This window comes from Amphibalanus amphitrite, unplaced genomic scaffold (genome assembly GCF_019059575.1).
Source record: "Amphibalanus amphitrite isolate SeventyFive unplaced genomic scaffold, NRLGWU_Aamphi_draft 000594F_arrow, whole genome shotgun sequence".
Classification (NCBI taxonomy): Eukaryota; Metazoa; Arthropoda; class Thecostraca; order Balanomorpha; family Balanidae; genus Amphibalanus; species Amphibalanus amphitrite.
Window position 1 is genome coordinate 262495 of NW_024882088.1, and position 16551 is coordinate 279045.

The 16551-nt window shown below is 53.8% G+C and overlaps 1 protein-coding gene across 1 annotated transcript in view; it reads left to right on the plus strand.

Annotated features, from left to right (window-relative positions):
• The first annotated feature begins 569 nt into the window (after positions 1-569).
• Positions 570-16551, plus strand: part of LOC122394478 — a 47188-nt gene continuing 31206 nt past the window's right edge. The window contains exon 1 of the mRNA XM_043391366.1: positions 570-935. Within this exon, the coding sequence (XP_043247301.1) occupies positions 909-935 (27 nt within the window). The 5' untranslated portion in view covers positions 570-908. The remainder of the gene's footprint in view (positions 936-16551) is intronic.

Below are 16551 nucleotides of genomic sequence, written 5' to 3' on the forward strand. Positions count from 1 at the left end.
AAAGTCCCTATACGGAAAGCAATGCATGCACAAATAGCTGTGGCTGCATTACATTTGAAACAGGTTTTTTAAAGAATACATGAGATTATTTGCTTTATCACATTTCATTTTATTGCAATCGACAGAGCGCGAGTCAGGAATGGAATAGCCCCTAAGCGCATGCTGTTCCGCACGACACTGCTCATTTTAAATTTTGTCAATAGATGGCAGCAGCGTGTAGCGCCGTAAGCTATGCTGCGCCGCAAGGCACCTCGACTGAAGTTGGGGTAATGACGCAGGTAATTTAAAAGATCCTTTCGTTCTACAACTTTGTGTAGCAATAAGTATTGCATATACAAGAAAGTTCATTTTTCTTTCAAGTGGTTCGCCAAGTGTATTTGTAAATTACTCCTAACAGCCATAAAATCATTTTATTATTCTCTGCAGATCCACCTTACCTGCAGCCCGTCTCGTTATTGGCTGCCGCTCCGGCCGTTCCGTTTTTGCCGGACGGTCGGCTGCGCGCGGAGCGCAGGTTACCGACCAGCTGGGAGGTATCGCAGCCGGAGTGCCTCGTGGGCCGTCCCGGAGAAAGGTTGGGGGCGGACTACGTTCGTGTGGTGCTTGGAGTGTGACGATAGCGTGTGGACAACTGTGACGCTCTACGGTGGACAATCCACGGTGGAAGACCACCGAGGTGAGATGTGTTTGCCCGTGGGGGCGGCGCGCGGTATGGAGTGAGTGGAGCGAACATTTCTGGACGATTCCATTCCCGCGCGATGAGACAGCACGGACGTTCGAGCTTGAACGACTGCACAATAGTGGACTTCTGGTGTTTGGAGATGTTCTACGGTGGACGGGGTGCTGAGTGAAGGTTTCACGGCGGCACAGTGGACGCAGGAGTCGGAGGAGCGACTCCACAGGACGCCATGATGAGGGAGGACCACGAGCCGGAGGTAGGTGATGATGTCACAGGTCATGTCACGGAGGTCACTGGTGTATCCGCCGATTATGTGAGGTATTGATCTGTCGTTGTTTTGTAACCGGTGAAAAATTATCCACACAAATTTTCCATGAATCAGAAATCAGAATGCAGAACCACGTTTCGATGCAATCTCGGTGCTTTGGAGACATTTTGACTTGTAACCGAAGTCCGAGGACTCCGAAATATGTAGGAATGTCTAAAGCCTGATGTTGGTATGAATCGCATTTTCCATGGGCGCGGGAACCGGGGGGGGGGGGGCAGTGGGGGCAGCTTGCCTCCCTAACTTTAGGGCCGTGGGGGTGGTGCCCCCACAACTTTAAGACGGAATACCGCACTTTTTTTGCAAATGTTTTCTTTTTTGTTGAAAAAGCCAAGGGATGAAAAATAAGTGGCCTAAAACCGGCGAGAAAACTAAATTTGGGGGTACCCTAGGTTGATCTCTATCATGGTGTGCCCCCCCCCCAGTCTGAAAGTAGTTCCCGCGCCCCTGGCATTGTCTAAATAACTTCTGAAACAAAAACTATACAATGTCTCACGTCTCACGAGACAATTAATAACAAGTCAATCCATAGTCGCTGACGTTTGTCCTTCAAACATTTAAGTTTGTCAAACATTCTGTAATCTGTTTCATTTATTTCCGTACCTACTCAGTACCTACCCACTGCCATCAAATAGGGCTGAAATAAAAATCTGCGTAAGTTTCACATTGAAGATGACCAAGCCGGGGGGCGGGGGGAGGTAACAACTGCCGGCGGCTTTGCCTCTCGGGCTTCAACGCTCATTGGGACAGACATTGGGCCGGTCTGAAGCTCATGTATGCCTCCCAGGTCGCAGTCGGCTTATATCGACAGCTGAAGCACGCCACTCGGTCTCCGTTTGTCCTTGGCTAGTGCCGGCGGGAGTGGCTCGTCTCTCCTTTCTGGGTCTGTGCGTGGGCGACCCTCGACGGGGCAGGGCGGGGGGGGGCCGGGCCGGGCGACTCCATGAGGGGTGCTGAGCCGCACCCGTGAGAAGGGTGAAAAATGGCCCGGTCACTGCCTGGTCGCCGATCGGTCACCGCCCATTGGTCACCTGTTCTGGCCAGCGGTCACCTGGTACTGATTAACGATCACTGGTTACTAGTCGCCCGTTACGGTCATTCAAGAGTTGCGCTCTCGGAGATAAGGGACGGCCACAAATAATAAGCTCGGGACACACCGGGTAACATTGTGATGTCGGTGTTTACCGCTGGCTGCCCACACGGAGACACGGCGAGGGATTAGAAGGGAGGGCTACCTGGCGGCGCTGCTGGTCCCGCGCACTCGCCGCTGTACCGGTCTGGCCATTCAGGTGAAAACTCGTGTGTTGCCAGATGTAATGATGAATCACAAATATGATTATTAACTTAAAACACACCCTGTTAATTTTTTAAAAGAAATTTTGTCTGAATAGCAAGATGACCTGGTGGCTGCGGTCCTGGATACCCATTACCCACTCAGCGGATGGGTATACGAGCTAAATCCTCGGTGTGTTGGTCAGCACGATTGTATGCACCGGATATACGACGCATATAGGATATAGCACATTAAGATCATTTAGGCTACTCTACGAGTTTGTTTTTCAATCATGCCATTCCATTTCACATTTGCATTGCCATGCCATGCCATGATGCCATGCCATTACAAAACCGAGTCTGTGGCTGCGTGTGCGTGCGCCCTGACAGCCGGTGATCGTTTGTTTGCGCTGCCTCGACGGCCTGTCAATGCTATCGGAAGTGGAACGATAACAAACACGGTAAATGGAGCATGATTTGATTTCGATGCCAACTGAGTGATTTATTGATCCCAATAGCACTCTAACGACCAAGATCCCTCTAAACTCCAATAACACATAAGTTTTTTTTTTGTCGTCAACCGCGGACTGAGATAAAGCGACGTGCTAGCTGGGTGCTTCTCTGCACCCTAATGGCCCGTATGTACCATTACTTTCCACGTCTGTTCCCTGCACCCCCTCTCCTGGCACGCGTATGCTGAAGAGTAGCTCTCCCACCTCCGCCCGGTGCTCGCATTTCATTCTGGACGAACGGAATCGCATTTGCAGCCGGGCGCGCCGCTCGGAGCGCCGAGAGCTGTCAGTCTGCGTCGGCACGGCTGCAGCCTCCGGGCTCCCCCACTTCCGGGAACGGCCCGGACCGGCCCGGACTCCGGACGGGGACGGCTCCGGCAGCTCCCCGGGCGCTCATGGGTCCGGGAACAGTCTGCGGCAACCGGCTGCGTGCGGACCGCTGGGCGCCCACAGCTGTGTTAATGCGGTTTTGTCGTGCCTGTCGGACGTTTGACCCGATGTGTTGAGCGTGTGTGAGCAGTTTTCGGCCTCCGGGCGCCGCCCCTGGCGTCAGACCGAACTCTGCTAACAGTGGGCGGCGCAAGATGAGTTAACCTCGAACATGATGGACTGATGTGCTGAAGGCATAAGCGTTGCCGCGAACATTGGCTAAACCATGGCCGGTCTGCAAACGTCCGTAATTGGCTGCGAATGGTTTGCGGATGCTGTGTCGGCCCTCTCGTGCTGTCTAACACGCACTGGGGTGGCTGGTCACGGATGTAACACCGCCCAGTTAGTGGGGAGATCGCGTGTTTCCACGGTGATGCAGAGCTTCCCTCCCGCTCCGCCCCTTGCCGTCCGCCCATTGTGGTCGTGCAGTGGTATATGCGCCGATAAAGAACCCAGAGTGAACAGTCATCGCCCACGGGGCTGGACCGATGGGCGACCGGATTCGCCGCTACGCCCGTCTTTCAGTGCCAAGGACGGATACGTAATGCATGCATGGTTAAAACACATGCACTGAGTGCGTGCTTTGCAAGAATGTGTGCGTGACGCGGGATGTGTGTTTAATCCGTATCTTATTGCCTTCAGTAAGAAGGTGGTTCCTGGGATATCAGAGTGTTTATCATAATCAAATGCAAAGCTCTCAGGTGGATGTAAATTGTAATGTAAGTAACTCACGCGGCACTTGATCGGGAACATGAAATACTCGACTTTGGCATGATATAGCTCCATATGTCACATTGAAACAAAACAAAACCGGCACGGGTCAAAACACACGACACATCTGGCCCATTTCGAGCTTGCAGGGCATATACACGCCATTTCCGACTCCAATAAGCCTTGTTTAATCGTCTGGCACGCGGAACCGGCGCTCTCCTTCCTCTACTGAAACCTTCTGGTGACCTTCCCGCCTGCCGCCGACGCCCTCCGACATGGAGCCGGCCCCGCCGGACAAGCTTGACACGTGTTCGGCAGCGGACATGAAAACGGGAAACCACTCTGACTGCGCCGCTCGGCGTTCGAGAACTCGCAGTGGGGCCGCCGAGCGGAGAATGTGCCTCGGTTTCTGTGAAACATAACCAGGCGACCTCGGCGGCGGCGACTGCGAGGGACTGGTTTATCGATATTGGTAGTAGTTCACTCGACTCGTCCCAACACTGACATCGTAGCTCCCTGGCGTCTGATACAGCATCCCACTCGTGCCGCTGTCACTGCTGCGCCTTTGCAGTAATCTCGATGGACATGCCACCACGTCTCTGAGCGGTGACTCTCGGAGCTGTGGCCCGCAGGGAGCAGGGTCTGACTCGGCAGTCAGCGGAGCACGGGTCGCCACAGCCGCCGCCGAGTCGCCATGCGGAGCTGCCAACGGACGACGGGGACGTCCTCGGATAAGATCGGCATTGAATTGGAAATGATGTTGCAGACTGAGAGGGGAACGCCGGCTGCTTTTCATGCTGAGTCTGACGTGGCATCGCCGGCGCCTTGTTAGGTTTTAGCCTGGCTCCTGTGAATTCCCTGTAGGTACTCACAGCGTTGTATCTTGAAAAATACAACCTCACAGCGCCTGAAGTGTCACCAATTTCGCTCAATGCGATTAGTTCTAATGCCGGATGCAGACGCACGCCGCTGGGGCTGGCTAGACGGTTGCGGCGTCGCGCGCGGTCGGTGTGACCATTTGGGGAGCGCGTGGTGGCACCGCCAGCCAGTCCGGTCCCTGACGGGCCGACGCCGGTCGTCTGGGACTTGGAGAGGGCGCCGGGACGCCGGGCGGCTCAGACCGGATATTGTCCGACGGGACAGACGCCAGGGGACGGTGGGATGAAATGTGGGAGCGGAAAGATGAGACGCCTGTGCGGTGTCTGCCGGGACGCGAAGAAGGGAGGAGCTGCAGGGATGAGCGATAGGCTATACGGATGTAAAAATGGGCATCAGACAGTGCTAGGGTTGGCTCTTGGTGGCAGATCTCTGAAATGTTTCACTCCTGGTGTTCTGAAGTGAATTGGAATTGCTATCTTTGCATGCCTTAGTCAATTTTCTTTATGCCGAAGTGTTGCCATTTTCATGGACTCTTTAGTTTAAAGGGACTATCCCACCTTTAACATGGGGTTTGAGTTGAGATAGCCAAGTTCAAGTTTTCATATTTTTCATATTTGCTGGCCTGTATAAAACCTATTTTTGTTTGCCGAAGTAGAGCAAGACAGCAACACAATTATGCAATCTGATCCACATGCCGACCCAATTGTCTGCTATTGCCCTAACAAAATAACCTGGTGTGCTCTGGCTTGACCTGCTCGCCTTGAAGGGGTTTTGTGTTGGTGGGATAGCACCGGCACCTGCAACGGCATTAACAGCGCGACTGGACGGCCGGGTCAGCGGTGGGTCTGATGAGGGCACCAGCAATCGGGTCACGGCTGAACGGCGCCGGGCGCGGCCGGGGAGGGATGAGGGGAGAGGGGCGGCTGGGGAGAGGTCCGGAGGAGCAGATGTTAGGAGGAGTGGCCGGGAGAGCGGCCACAGATGGAGGGAGGAGGCCCCAACAGATGTAAAGAGGTGGGAGGAGAGCCGAGTATCCATTACACGTCAGTTTTGAGGAGGCGGTTGGTGGGTTACCACTGCTGGAAGCCGTAGGTAAATAATGCTCTTCGGGCCGGTGTGCGGCATTTATGTGTTATGTTTTCTCGTCACTCCACTGACTTACGTCATATACAGCCTATGAATTTTTATCATACTATCAATGTGGGCTATTCTTCTTTCAAAGACGAGCCTGAATAATCGCTGCCATTCGGGCGCTGATACTGGACCAGCTTTTACCGTCAATTAATAGCAGCGACCGCCTGATACGGTCGGACTGGATGCCAAGTATAATGGCGATAATCGGTAGATAAGTTACCGAGCCGGGCCCGCCAAGGCCGGCGCTTTGTTGAGGCCAGGTGGGGATGCAGAGGGGCCACCGCTCTGTGCACAGGAATGCACAACACAATTCGGCATCATGTTCGTGAGTGATTTTACATGTCATGGAGGCTTTTTATTAACTGCCGCTCGCGGTGCACAGGTGAATGTATTGCGCACCAGCCAGGATAGTGAGCAGTGACCAGCATAAAAATCGCCTGCCTTGCAAAGTGCGCATTGACACGACGGCACTAAGGTATCGACGACAGGGCTGCACCTCTGCTGTGGGAATGTGGTTAATTTGTTCATGCATGGTGGCAGCGACGTAGCTGCTTAGGTATTTTTACTGTCATTGTAATGCATCCTGCCACACACACGGTATTGGTGTAATGAAGGATAAGCTGTCACCGACAAAAGTGCCCACTTTCACAGTCCATCACCATAATTCACACGGAGACAGTACAGGCTACTTCGTGGTTGACATACCTACTGTTGCAATTGACATTTATGCAACACAATACGACGCCGTTGTCAATTTTTCGTGTGTAAATATCACCAACCCACACCATGCTCCTCTTGAGTCTGTTTAAAAGTTTGTCTTGACTTTTTCCTACTTTAAGAAAGTCGTTTCTGCATTATACCTCTGAGACCTCTATTCAGCTCCACCATCGTAAACTATTTTCTGCAAGCGATCATCACAAGTCCTTGTAAAACTAGGCCGTCGATTGGTCGTTATCAGGTTTAAAATGAGACGGTTACATTGTGAAGACCTTAAACCTACGCAAATTTTAGTTTTGAAGTGACTCGTTTTGCACACTCTTGTCAGACTGTTTCAAAACTTTGTCAGTTACCGAAGGCATCAGAGTGGCAATGAATGCATTGGAAAGTATGTATGCTGAGCTGTGTTTCCGCTCAGTGAGTTTCATTCAGCGCTTGTCATTGCTATTCAACAGGAATGCTCACTTACGATAGTTTGTACTGCAAGCATCGCGCTTGGTGCAACGATCATCCCGCTCCTTGATGAATGAACCGTCACTAGGTCTTTACACCTACAAATTAACTAATTTCTCGCATTGAGATGAGCTCCTCTGAGTGGCGTCCCTGCTGCGTTTTATCGCCCACGGTTTCTCTCCTCATTCGCCGAGCGGGAACTACTCGGCCGTTCTCCATACACGGTGAAAGGAGCGAGCCGGAGACAGCCGGGCCTGGACGGACGGACGCCGCCGCGCTGAGGTGTGAAAGCTGGGTTATGGCCAGCGCCGGCCGTCGCACTCGCTAATAGAAATGACCGATGAATAACCCCAATCAGTGGACCGAGCTGTGAGCGAGCCTTTCATGCCGGCCTGCCACCAGCCGAGTGGCATAGCTTTATCCGTACGTCGGATAGACGCTTTCACAGAGCTTGCGCAATGGCGTACACCGGGTCCCATATCGCTGAGCTGGTGGTACGATTACCGAGTGAGTTTCGGCCGTATTTAGCCATAGATAGTCAAACCTGATTCATATTGGCCAGTTCGCTGAATGATTCTACCGCCCCATTGTACAGAATAAGTAATATGCAATGTTTAACTTTGTATTCAGACGAGCTCGGCACCACCTTTTGCATACCAGATGTAGTAGAAGTGTTCATTCTGGTCACTTATTCGCAGTGTAAGGCAATAAGCAGGCGCAGAGAGGCATTCGCACGAAACTTTTCAGCGTTATTGGCACATACTATGGGAATTGCCTCCCGGGCCACTGAAATAGCCACTAGCCAGAGACCATTTCAATCTAGCACGTGCGCTTGCTTTACATAGTAAGCAGTTGGCAAAAACATGGTCATCCCACGCACTAACATGCACGATTGGGTAGAGGGCGTTGGCGGATCACTGACGCCTGATGCCTTCACATGTGTTCCACGATCAGCACACGTTTCTTGTTGCGCTCCCACATGATGTGATGGACACACCTGCCCCTCCCACTGTCTCATCGCCAATGACAGCGCCCAAGGCGTTGCCTAAGGCGTGCCTTGCCTAGCCTTGCCGTGGCCAGATTGTCACGGCTGTCCTCCCGAATCCATTGCCGTTCCCACGCTGTTCCCGACCGGGCCACCGAGGGCGTCCATCACTGTCTAATCCTGTATAATTGGGGCGGGCTGCATGTGGGCACTATCAGCGGAGCTGTGTGACAGACGGGCTGGCGAGCTGGGCCTGGAGCTGAAAGGGCCTCGGGCTGGGGCCTGTGCGCGATGCAGCGATGTGGTTGGCCATACTGAGATGGACAGTTCTCTGCGCGCCGCGCCCGCGTTCGGCTGCGGCGCCGGGAGCTCCGCTCCCCTCCCGTTTGCCCCGTCCCGACCTTTGTCCACCGCCGTGTGTGGTTGGAGGATTGTGAGAATTGTGTGGTTTACACCGTTGCTGCTTCGAGCGTGATTGAGTGCGTTAAAAGCTACCAGTGACTATGCTTCGCGAGCTAGCGCGAGCTCTGGTGTTCCTGGTGCTCACTCACCTTTTGGTTTCGGCTGCAAGACCTGCATCATTGCCGCCACCGACTGGCCGCTCACTGCTGTCGACGGCTTACGACGTCTGCTCCGCGCCCTCTCGCCGATGCCGACGATGTGCTGGCCGGCCGCTGTGCTCACCTGCCTCTGCGTGGCTTGACGATTGTCGTGACCTTGACCCTGGTCATGACCCCGCACGCGGTCGACCAGCGGCTGGCCGCTGTCGGCGCCGGGGTAGGCGGGGCCCTTGCGCTCGGCGCCGGGGCTGCAGGGGCGGCAGGTCGTGGCGGTCCGGCGGTCGGCGGGATGTTCTCGTCGGACTGATAAACATCCAGTCGCTGCTTCCGAAGATGGTGTCACTGCAACACGATGAACTCCGCCGATTGGACTACGACTTCCTCGTCATTACCGAAACGTGGCTGAAGCGCTCCACCCCGACACGGCTCGTGACCTTCCCTGGGTTCACGCTCCACCGCGCGGACCGGCCTGGCGGCTCTGGCTTTGGCGGGGTGGCTATCCTGTGTCGCGACAACTACAGCTGCTCCGTTGTCGCCCAGCCGGAGCCGGAGTGTGCCGCCTGTCAGCTGGAGAGCCTCTGGCTTCGGGTGAGGCCGCCTGTCGGTCCACCGTTTACCCTGGCCGCCGTGTACCGGCCTCCACGCCGGACCGCGGCGGCACTCAGCGCGGACATTGGTGCACTTGAAACTCAGTACCAACGTGTTTTATTGCAATACGAGGGACCTGTTTTTATCATGGGTGACCTCAATTGCAATATGCTTGACTCTATGACTAACGCCGGCCGAGCTCGCCTGGCTGACATGCTTGAAGCTTTTCATCTGTTTCAATTCGTCTCACAACCCACATTCTCATCAGGTTCTTTGCTCGACGTTGTGATTTCCAATGCGGGCGACGGTGTTAAGAAAATAGGAGTTTTTAGATGCGCTTTTAGTCCTCATTGTTTTGTCCGATCACTTTTAAAGTTTACGAGATGTCGTCCAAAGCCCTGTCGTGTCCCCACTCGCAAATTGAAGGATGTCGACCGTACGCGTTTGTTGCATGACTTGAACTTCGCTGACTGGTCTAGGGTTTTTAATTCCGTTCCCGTGTGTGATAAGTGGTCTCATTTTATTTCCGTTTTAGTTCCGATCATTGACAAGCATGCTCCAATCAAATGTATTACTATCAGGAACCCGAACGCGCCACCTGTGACCCGTGCCACCCTCGACCTGATGGCACAGCGGCGGGGAGTGTTGCGTCGCGAGGGCAAATCGCCGGCCTTCCGCGATCTGGATAGGCAGGTCAGGTCAGCCATCCGTCGTGACTGCTGTGCGGGTATCGAGGAGAGTCTGCGTACTCGAGGGAGCGGCTCCCTGTACCGCAGTATCCGACCCATTCTGACAGGGAAGAGGGACGGCGCGCGCAACCTCCCCGCCGCTACACCGGACGAGATGAACGAGCATTTTGTGAGTGTGGGACCACGTGTAGCCGCTAGCCTGGCTGGCCTCGGTCCGCCGCCTGATGTCCCGTGCCGTCTGCCCCGCGTGGGTGCGTGTGGGTTTCGGGTGGCGGGCACGACCCTTGCCGGCTTGCGGGAGGTTATGTTCTCCATGAGGCGCTCCGGTGCGTGTGGGTCTGATGGCATCTGCATCCGCATCCTACTCCTCTGTTTTGACGCCATAAGTCCCATCCTTCTCCACATTATCAACACATGCCTTACCTCCTGTGACTTCCCCCAAACCTGGAAACACTCCCTGGTGTTCCCTATTTTCAAATCCGGTGATCCTGCCATGACCTCCAATTACCGTCCTATTTCCATTGTACCTGTCATGGCCAAGATTGTTGAGCGTGTGGTGCAGAGCCAGCTGCTTGCCTACATGTCTCACAATCACCTCCTATCCTCATCCCAGCACGGCTTCCGTCCTCGTCATTCCACTGAAACCGCTCTACTATCTGTCACAAACCGTATCCTTTCCAACATGGATCATGGTCATATCTCACTCCTATGTCTCCTGGACCTTAGCAAATGTTTTGATGTCATCCCACATCATCTACTCCTTTCCAAGCTAGAACTGTACAACATAGATCCCACTTGGTTTTCCGCTTACCTTTCCGGTCATTCTCAGTCAGTCTCTATCTCCAGTCCTTCCGGTCGTAGAGTGGTTTCAAAGCCCCTTCCTAACACCATGGGAGTGTTCCAGGGATCCGTCCTCGGTCCTCTCCTGTTCACCATCTTCGCTAATGACCTCAGTCTGCACGCGCCGGACGCCCATGTGATCCAGTACGCTGACGATACCCAAATCCTAATATCCGACGTCAAATCCAATCTCCCATCCCTCATCCAACGCATGGAGACCATCCTTGCATCCCTGTCTTCATGGTTCCATGCTCATGGTCTGAAACTCAACGCTTCCAAAACTGAACTCCTTCTCCTTGGTACCAGACAGAACACCCGGCACCTCCCTCCTGTCAGCGTACGGATCGGTGGGGAGACCGTTCAGGAGAGCCGCACTGCTAAAAATCTCGGCGTTATTTTTGACAAACATCTGACTTGGGAAGCACACGTGACCGATATCGTTCACAAGTGCATCGGCATCCTGATCGGTCTCCGTCACCTGAGACATTTCCTCCCGCAGAGGGCTCTGCTCTCAATAGTTCAGAGTTTGGTGCTTTCGCGAGTATCTTACTGCATCTCAGTTTACGGGAACGGATCCGCGGCGAACGATGCTCGGATGCTCAAGGTTGTCAATTTTGCAGCGCGTGTAGTGACCGGTCTTAGGAAATTTGATCACATCTCTCGAGCGCGAAATCAGTTGTGTTTTATGGTGCCGCGGCAAATGCATGATTTGTATACCTTGACTGCAGCTCACAAGATACTTGTCAGTGGAGAGCCGTCCGAACTGGCCTCACTCTTCCAGTGCTTTTCCGACGCGCGCAATTGTGACCGGCCAACTAGACAGGACGGGCGTCTTCGGCCGCCGGCTTTCCGAACCGTGACCGGACAGCGATCTTTTAGTTACCGAGCTGTGACGCTTCTCAACCGCCTACCAATCGAGACCCGAGCTCTGGGCCCGTCTGCTTTTAAGCGCGCTGCCAAGTCGCTGGTACTGCAGTAGCTTTTACGACCGTGTGTGCATGAGCGGTGTGCGTGTATGTATGCTGTGTACATGTTGCGTGACATCCCTCCCACCTCATTGACACTTTGTTTTATCTATCTAACTTAAGGCACAGAATAGCCACAACCATGTGTGGAGTGTCTGTTGATGTATTACATACATACATACATACAGACTGTGGGCTGTGTATTATTTGTGGTGTGGCCGTACCTGGGTTCTGCTGAACTGAGGCTTGCAGAGGCGTATGTATTGCATTGGGTTGCAATGATGTGGGAAGTTAGCCTATGCTCCACTATTATGAAGATAACTGGATCGAACTGAGCTGAACTGAATTGATCTGGAGTGACCTGCATTGAGCGGAGCTGAGCTGGGCGCGGCGGGACATGTCTCTCCCATTGCCGACCTCACCCAGAGCCGGCGGCGCCGAGTGCCGAGCAGCCCGTCCGCTGCCGACCGGGCCGACCGGCTGATTATGCATGCATGGCACCGCCGAGAGCCGCGCTCCATTTGGCCGGGCCAACTGCGGAGACCGGCCCGCCCCCCGGGATAGAACCGGCCGCAGTCGCAGCGCGAGCACAGCCCGAGATGAGCCCTAACCTCAGCTACTCTGAAAGCACCGCGACGGTTAGTGCATGAAGTAAAAGGTGAAGTTCATGGTTGAGGTTTACGAGTAGCTCAAATGACCGAATCCTCGTTGAATATGGAATAATCACCGGCACTTCAGGTTTATTATTTTGCATCCTTGACCGGTAAATTAGCGTGATTTATGTAGCTACGAGTTTCCGGTTACTTTATCTCATTTGGGCATAGAAATGCTGCATGCATGTATGCTGCCATACCAACATGATGCTGACATTCATGTCATGAGACTACATGCATACCTATGGACCGGTATGCTCGCTCCAAAGAGAAGCTCACTTTTCCATCGATACCCGCTCGATCTACCGGCGTTATACTCTGTTGCGGTAGATCGGCAATCTCAGACCGCGTCGTGCGACGCCTCGTGACGACGCCGCATGCCTCGCCTGGTCACGTGACGCGCCCCCCGTGACGCTGCCGGCGTTACGATCGCTGATCGCGATTGGGGCACACGTGACCGCATTGTTTGGCCGGGAGGACAGGTGTGGTCTCGCCGAGGGCACGCTGCAACGGGTCGGAGATATGCCGCGTCACGGAGCCGGGATGCCGGGGACGGAGCTGGGTACGGGCCCACCGCAGACTGTCTGACGCCAGTGGCGAACTCAGGACGGAGAAACGCGGCCGACCGAAACAGCTCACCGAAATGCTCACTTATGCTTCTTGCTTAGTGAAGAACGTAGAGCTGCTAAGCCATCACCTAAGGCACGTTCCTCATCAACTATAGGTTGGAATAGCTGGTTTTCACAGCTGAAACGTCAAAATTTGATTAAGGTATGTGTTGTTAGGCGGTGCAGGCAGTAAATTTCTGTTCAATTGTTTCTTTCCCTTTTCCTCATTTGTCACAAGTCACTGTTTATTTGGAGCTGGGTATCAAAGCTCCTCTAATTATATTGTTCGTCGTTTGTAACTGGCTGTTCTCTAAGTAAAAAGTAAATGTCAGCGGCTGCTTGACTGTCCGCCTGGACAGCTTGAGCAAAGCGCCATCATCAATTTTCGTTGAGCGCTGGGCGGCTTCTGGGTGCAGCTGTTGCCCGTTTTCGCTTTCGCCAGCCGCCAGCAGTCGCCCATGATTGTCCGGGCACGAGTGCGGTCCATTTTTCCGTCGTCTGCGGCTGCCGGCTGCCGGTGGCACGCGGACGCTCTCTGTCGCAGGCCCCAGGTGTCGGCGCGGCTGTCACCGGTGCCGCAGGTTATGGCAGGCTGTTTACCAGAGCGACAGTTTCCCCGATAGTTCCCTGGCGCACAGTTTTCCCGCCTTTCTCCGGTCGTTTCTATGTAGGCTATGTTGTGGTTTGAACGATTTGCGCGCGTTTCCTCTGTGGCTGTCCATTTGTTCCTTTTTCTTGCTCAATGATTTTTTTTTTGCTGAAGAAATCAGAGCGTCATTAGTATTATCTTATTCCCATTACGTGCGACCAGTTTCCTATTTTTCAATGCCACCTCTGATATTCATCTCTCCAGTTCCAGGTATGTACACTGTAGTTGTTTTGGTAATTGCCCAGATTAATGCATTTCCTTCCTTTTTCGGCCTCGGTGACATCTAATTATCATTTTCCCTTTTGGATGCTGTTGTTGGACATCATGCAGCATGATGTCGACATCGTCCTCGGTGCTACTGCTCATGCCCATTGCTGATCGCTACTGCTGGCTACTTTCGCTGTATTTCCCACTTCCGGAGGGGAGTGGGAAATACAGCGAATACAGCAGATAGATACAGCGAATACAGGAAATACAGCAGATAATACGATACGATGCATCAAATGCTTCACGATGTCTTCATTCAACTGCCTTTCGACGGCTTTTAACACCGTCGGTTGGCATCTAATGCCGTCTACTGCCGCTCGGTGACGTCCAATGCCCTTCCATGCGACCTTTTAGCTTTTAGCGTCGGTTATGACGTTCTGTGACGTCAGATGACGTACGGGAGCCGGAAGCCGTAGGAGTACCCACCACACTCCGCCCCGGCTCCACACACACTAGGCCAGGTTAACGCGGAGCCGCCACCGCCTGCCAGGGCAATCAGCCACTTCCGAGGGATTGAGAAAGGTGGTACGGTACAGAGCTACATACGGATTGAGAGAGGTGGTCTGGTTCGAAACGGATTGGGGTGGCTCGGTCGGCATGAATTTTAGATACGTTGAGTGAGAATGAAGGGTGGATGCGAAGAATTTGTTGGATGAGTCGCGGCGTCTTACTACAGCGTCTTGCCTTCTTACCTCATCGGGTCTAAAAATGGTGACACATGCTTGTGAACATATCGGGGATATGTTTGTGGATCCGGAAATTAGTTGATAAACAGGAAATAATTAGCGCTTAATCCTTTCCGTTTACTGACTGGTTTGCATATCGCCAAATTCGCCGAAGGATCGAGAGAAGTGGCAGCATGCCTGGACTGTTCAGGGATTGATGGTATCGTTTCGTTCAGATTCTGTGGGCGCGAGCTTTGCACTGAGTAGGTCGTTCAAAAATGGAAAAGCAAAAACCTGCCACCATTTTTGGCACTCATCAATACCCATGTAGCCCGGCTGTGGTCGGGAGTGGGCAGACCTGTTTACAAAAACGTGCGACCGCGATCGTGACTGATTTTCCGCACCGTTTTCCCCGGTCTCTCGGTGTGCGCGGGCGGCTCTCCCAGGCGCGTGGGATCGTGCGGTTTCACCGGCCGGGGGTTGCCGCGTGCCGCGCCGTCTGCGGTCTGTGGCTGACGCGACTCTGCCGAACCCGAAAAGGTGCGATCCACAGCCCGAACTGCTGCAGCTGATGGGCCATAGCAGTCTGTCGCCTAAGATCTGCAGAGGCGCTATCGTTAATTAACATTTAGATGGATCTGACCATTTTTAGGGGACACATGTCCTCTTCCGGTTAGTATATCGCGGTGAATCGCATTAACGCCTCCATAATGAATGAACGTATTTCGAGTGACTCTGTCAGCCAGCGATCACACCGAATCCATCTCAGGCCGACTGGCGGGTGGGAGATTTGGGCGCCGGCCGAGCTCCCCTGACCCTGACTCGGACTGACTGACACGGTCCGTACCGCGCGCGCTGGCAGCCACCCCCTGTTTTCCATGGCGCCCAGCGCCGTGACTCAGTGCTCATTGACTCAGCACCGTGCAACTGCAGACTAACGAGCTGGTTGCGTGCCCCGACAAAACATCGTCCCTCATCGAGCGCGCCCGCCGCCATCGGTATAAATATTGTGACCGCGACCCGCCGCTGGATTCACATTAGCACCGCGTCATTGGAGGCATGTGACGTCACTAGCGGCACGAACTCATGGGCCGATCGGTCATGGGTGCATGGTGACACGTCGCAAGGCCATTACGCGTTGGATGATTGCAATGTGTCCGGTTCTCTGGCATACCGTCATGGGCGACCGGGCGGTCGTTTTAACTTTTGGCGAGTCGATCGGTTCATGAGTTGTGGGCATTCAGTTCGCTGCTATCCATCTCGGCTTAGTGATGTGATGATATGACATAAGATATATGATATCCTTTTCCTTAAGCTGAGTTGAACCACTACGCGTGTGGTCTGGTATTGATCAGGAATTCAGGAGTCATGAAATGCGAGCCAAATATCCAAGCTTTTTCGTGATGCCGAGCCTGTACCTCTTAGCTACCGTTCTTTAAAACACCTGTGGCTGCCGGGACAGACTCGGATAGCCACGGCATGCTCTTGGCTGAGACATGAACGTCGCAGTAGCCGGTGGAATGACGGCAATTTCACCGGCAGCAGTCGCTCCCGACATGCGATGCAGATGTCTCGTCTGCGCCGTCACGACGCAAATGCCGTGCAGTGCAGCCAAAGTGCCGATTCACGATGCACTGCGGGCGGACGGGGTCGCACGGAAGCCGCGCTCCTATCGCAGTAGGTACTGTGTATGTACTCTGTTGAGCGCGGGCAGATAGTCCAACTGAGCTCGTCTCGATACCCGTCTACAGTTGACTTTGGCTTATGATGCACTGCAAAAAATAGTTTGAAGGCGTTCGGAATAAAAGCCTGCATGGATCAGACTGTCATCCTTCTCGGCCATATCGCACGCTGTTCAGGGCCGCGGGCATCGCTCAAGGCCACGGACCTTGTCCTTCATCCTGGCTCTCAATCAATTCTCCAATCGTGTCCGGAGCGTTCGGAGCAGTCGTCCAAATGTGCCGCCGCGGC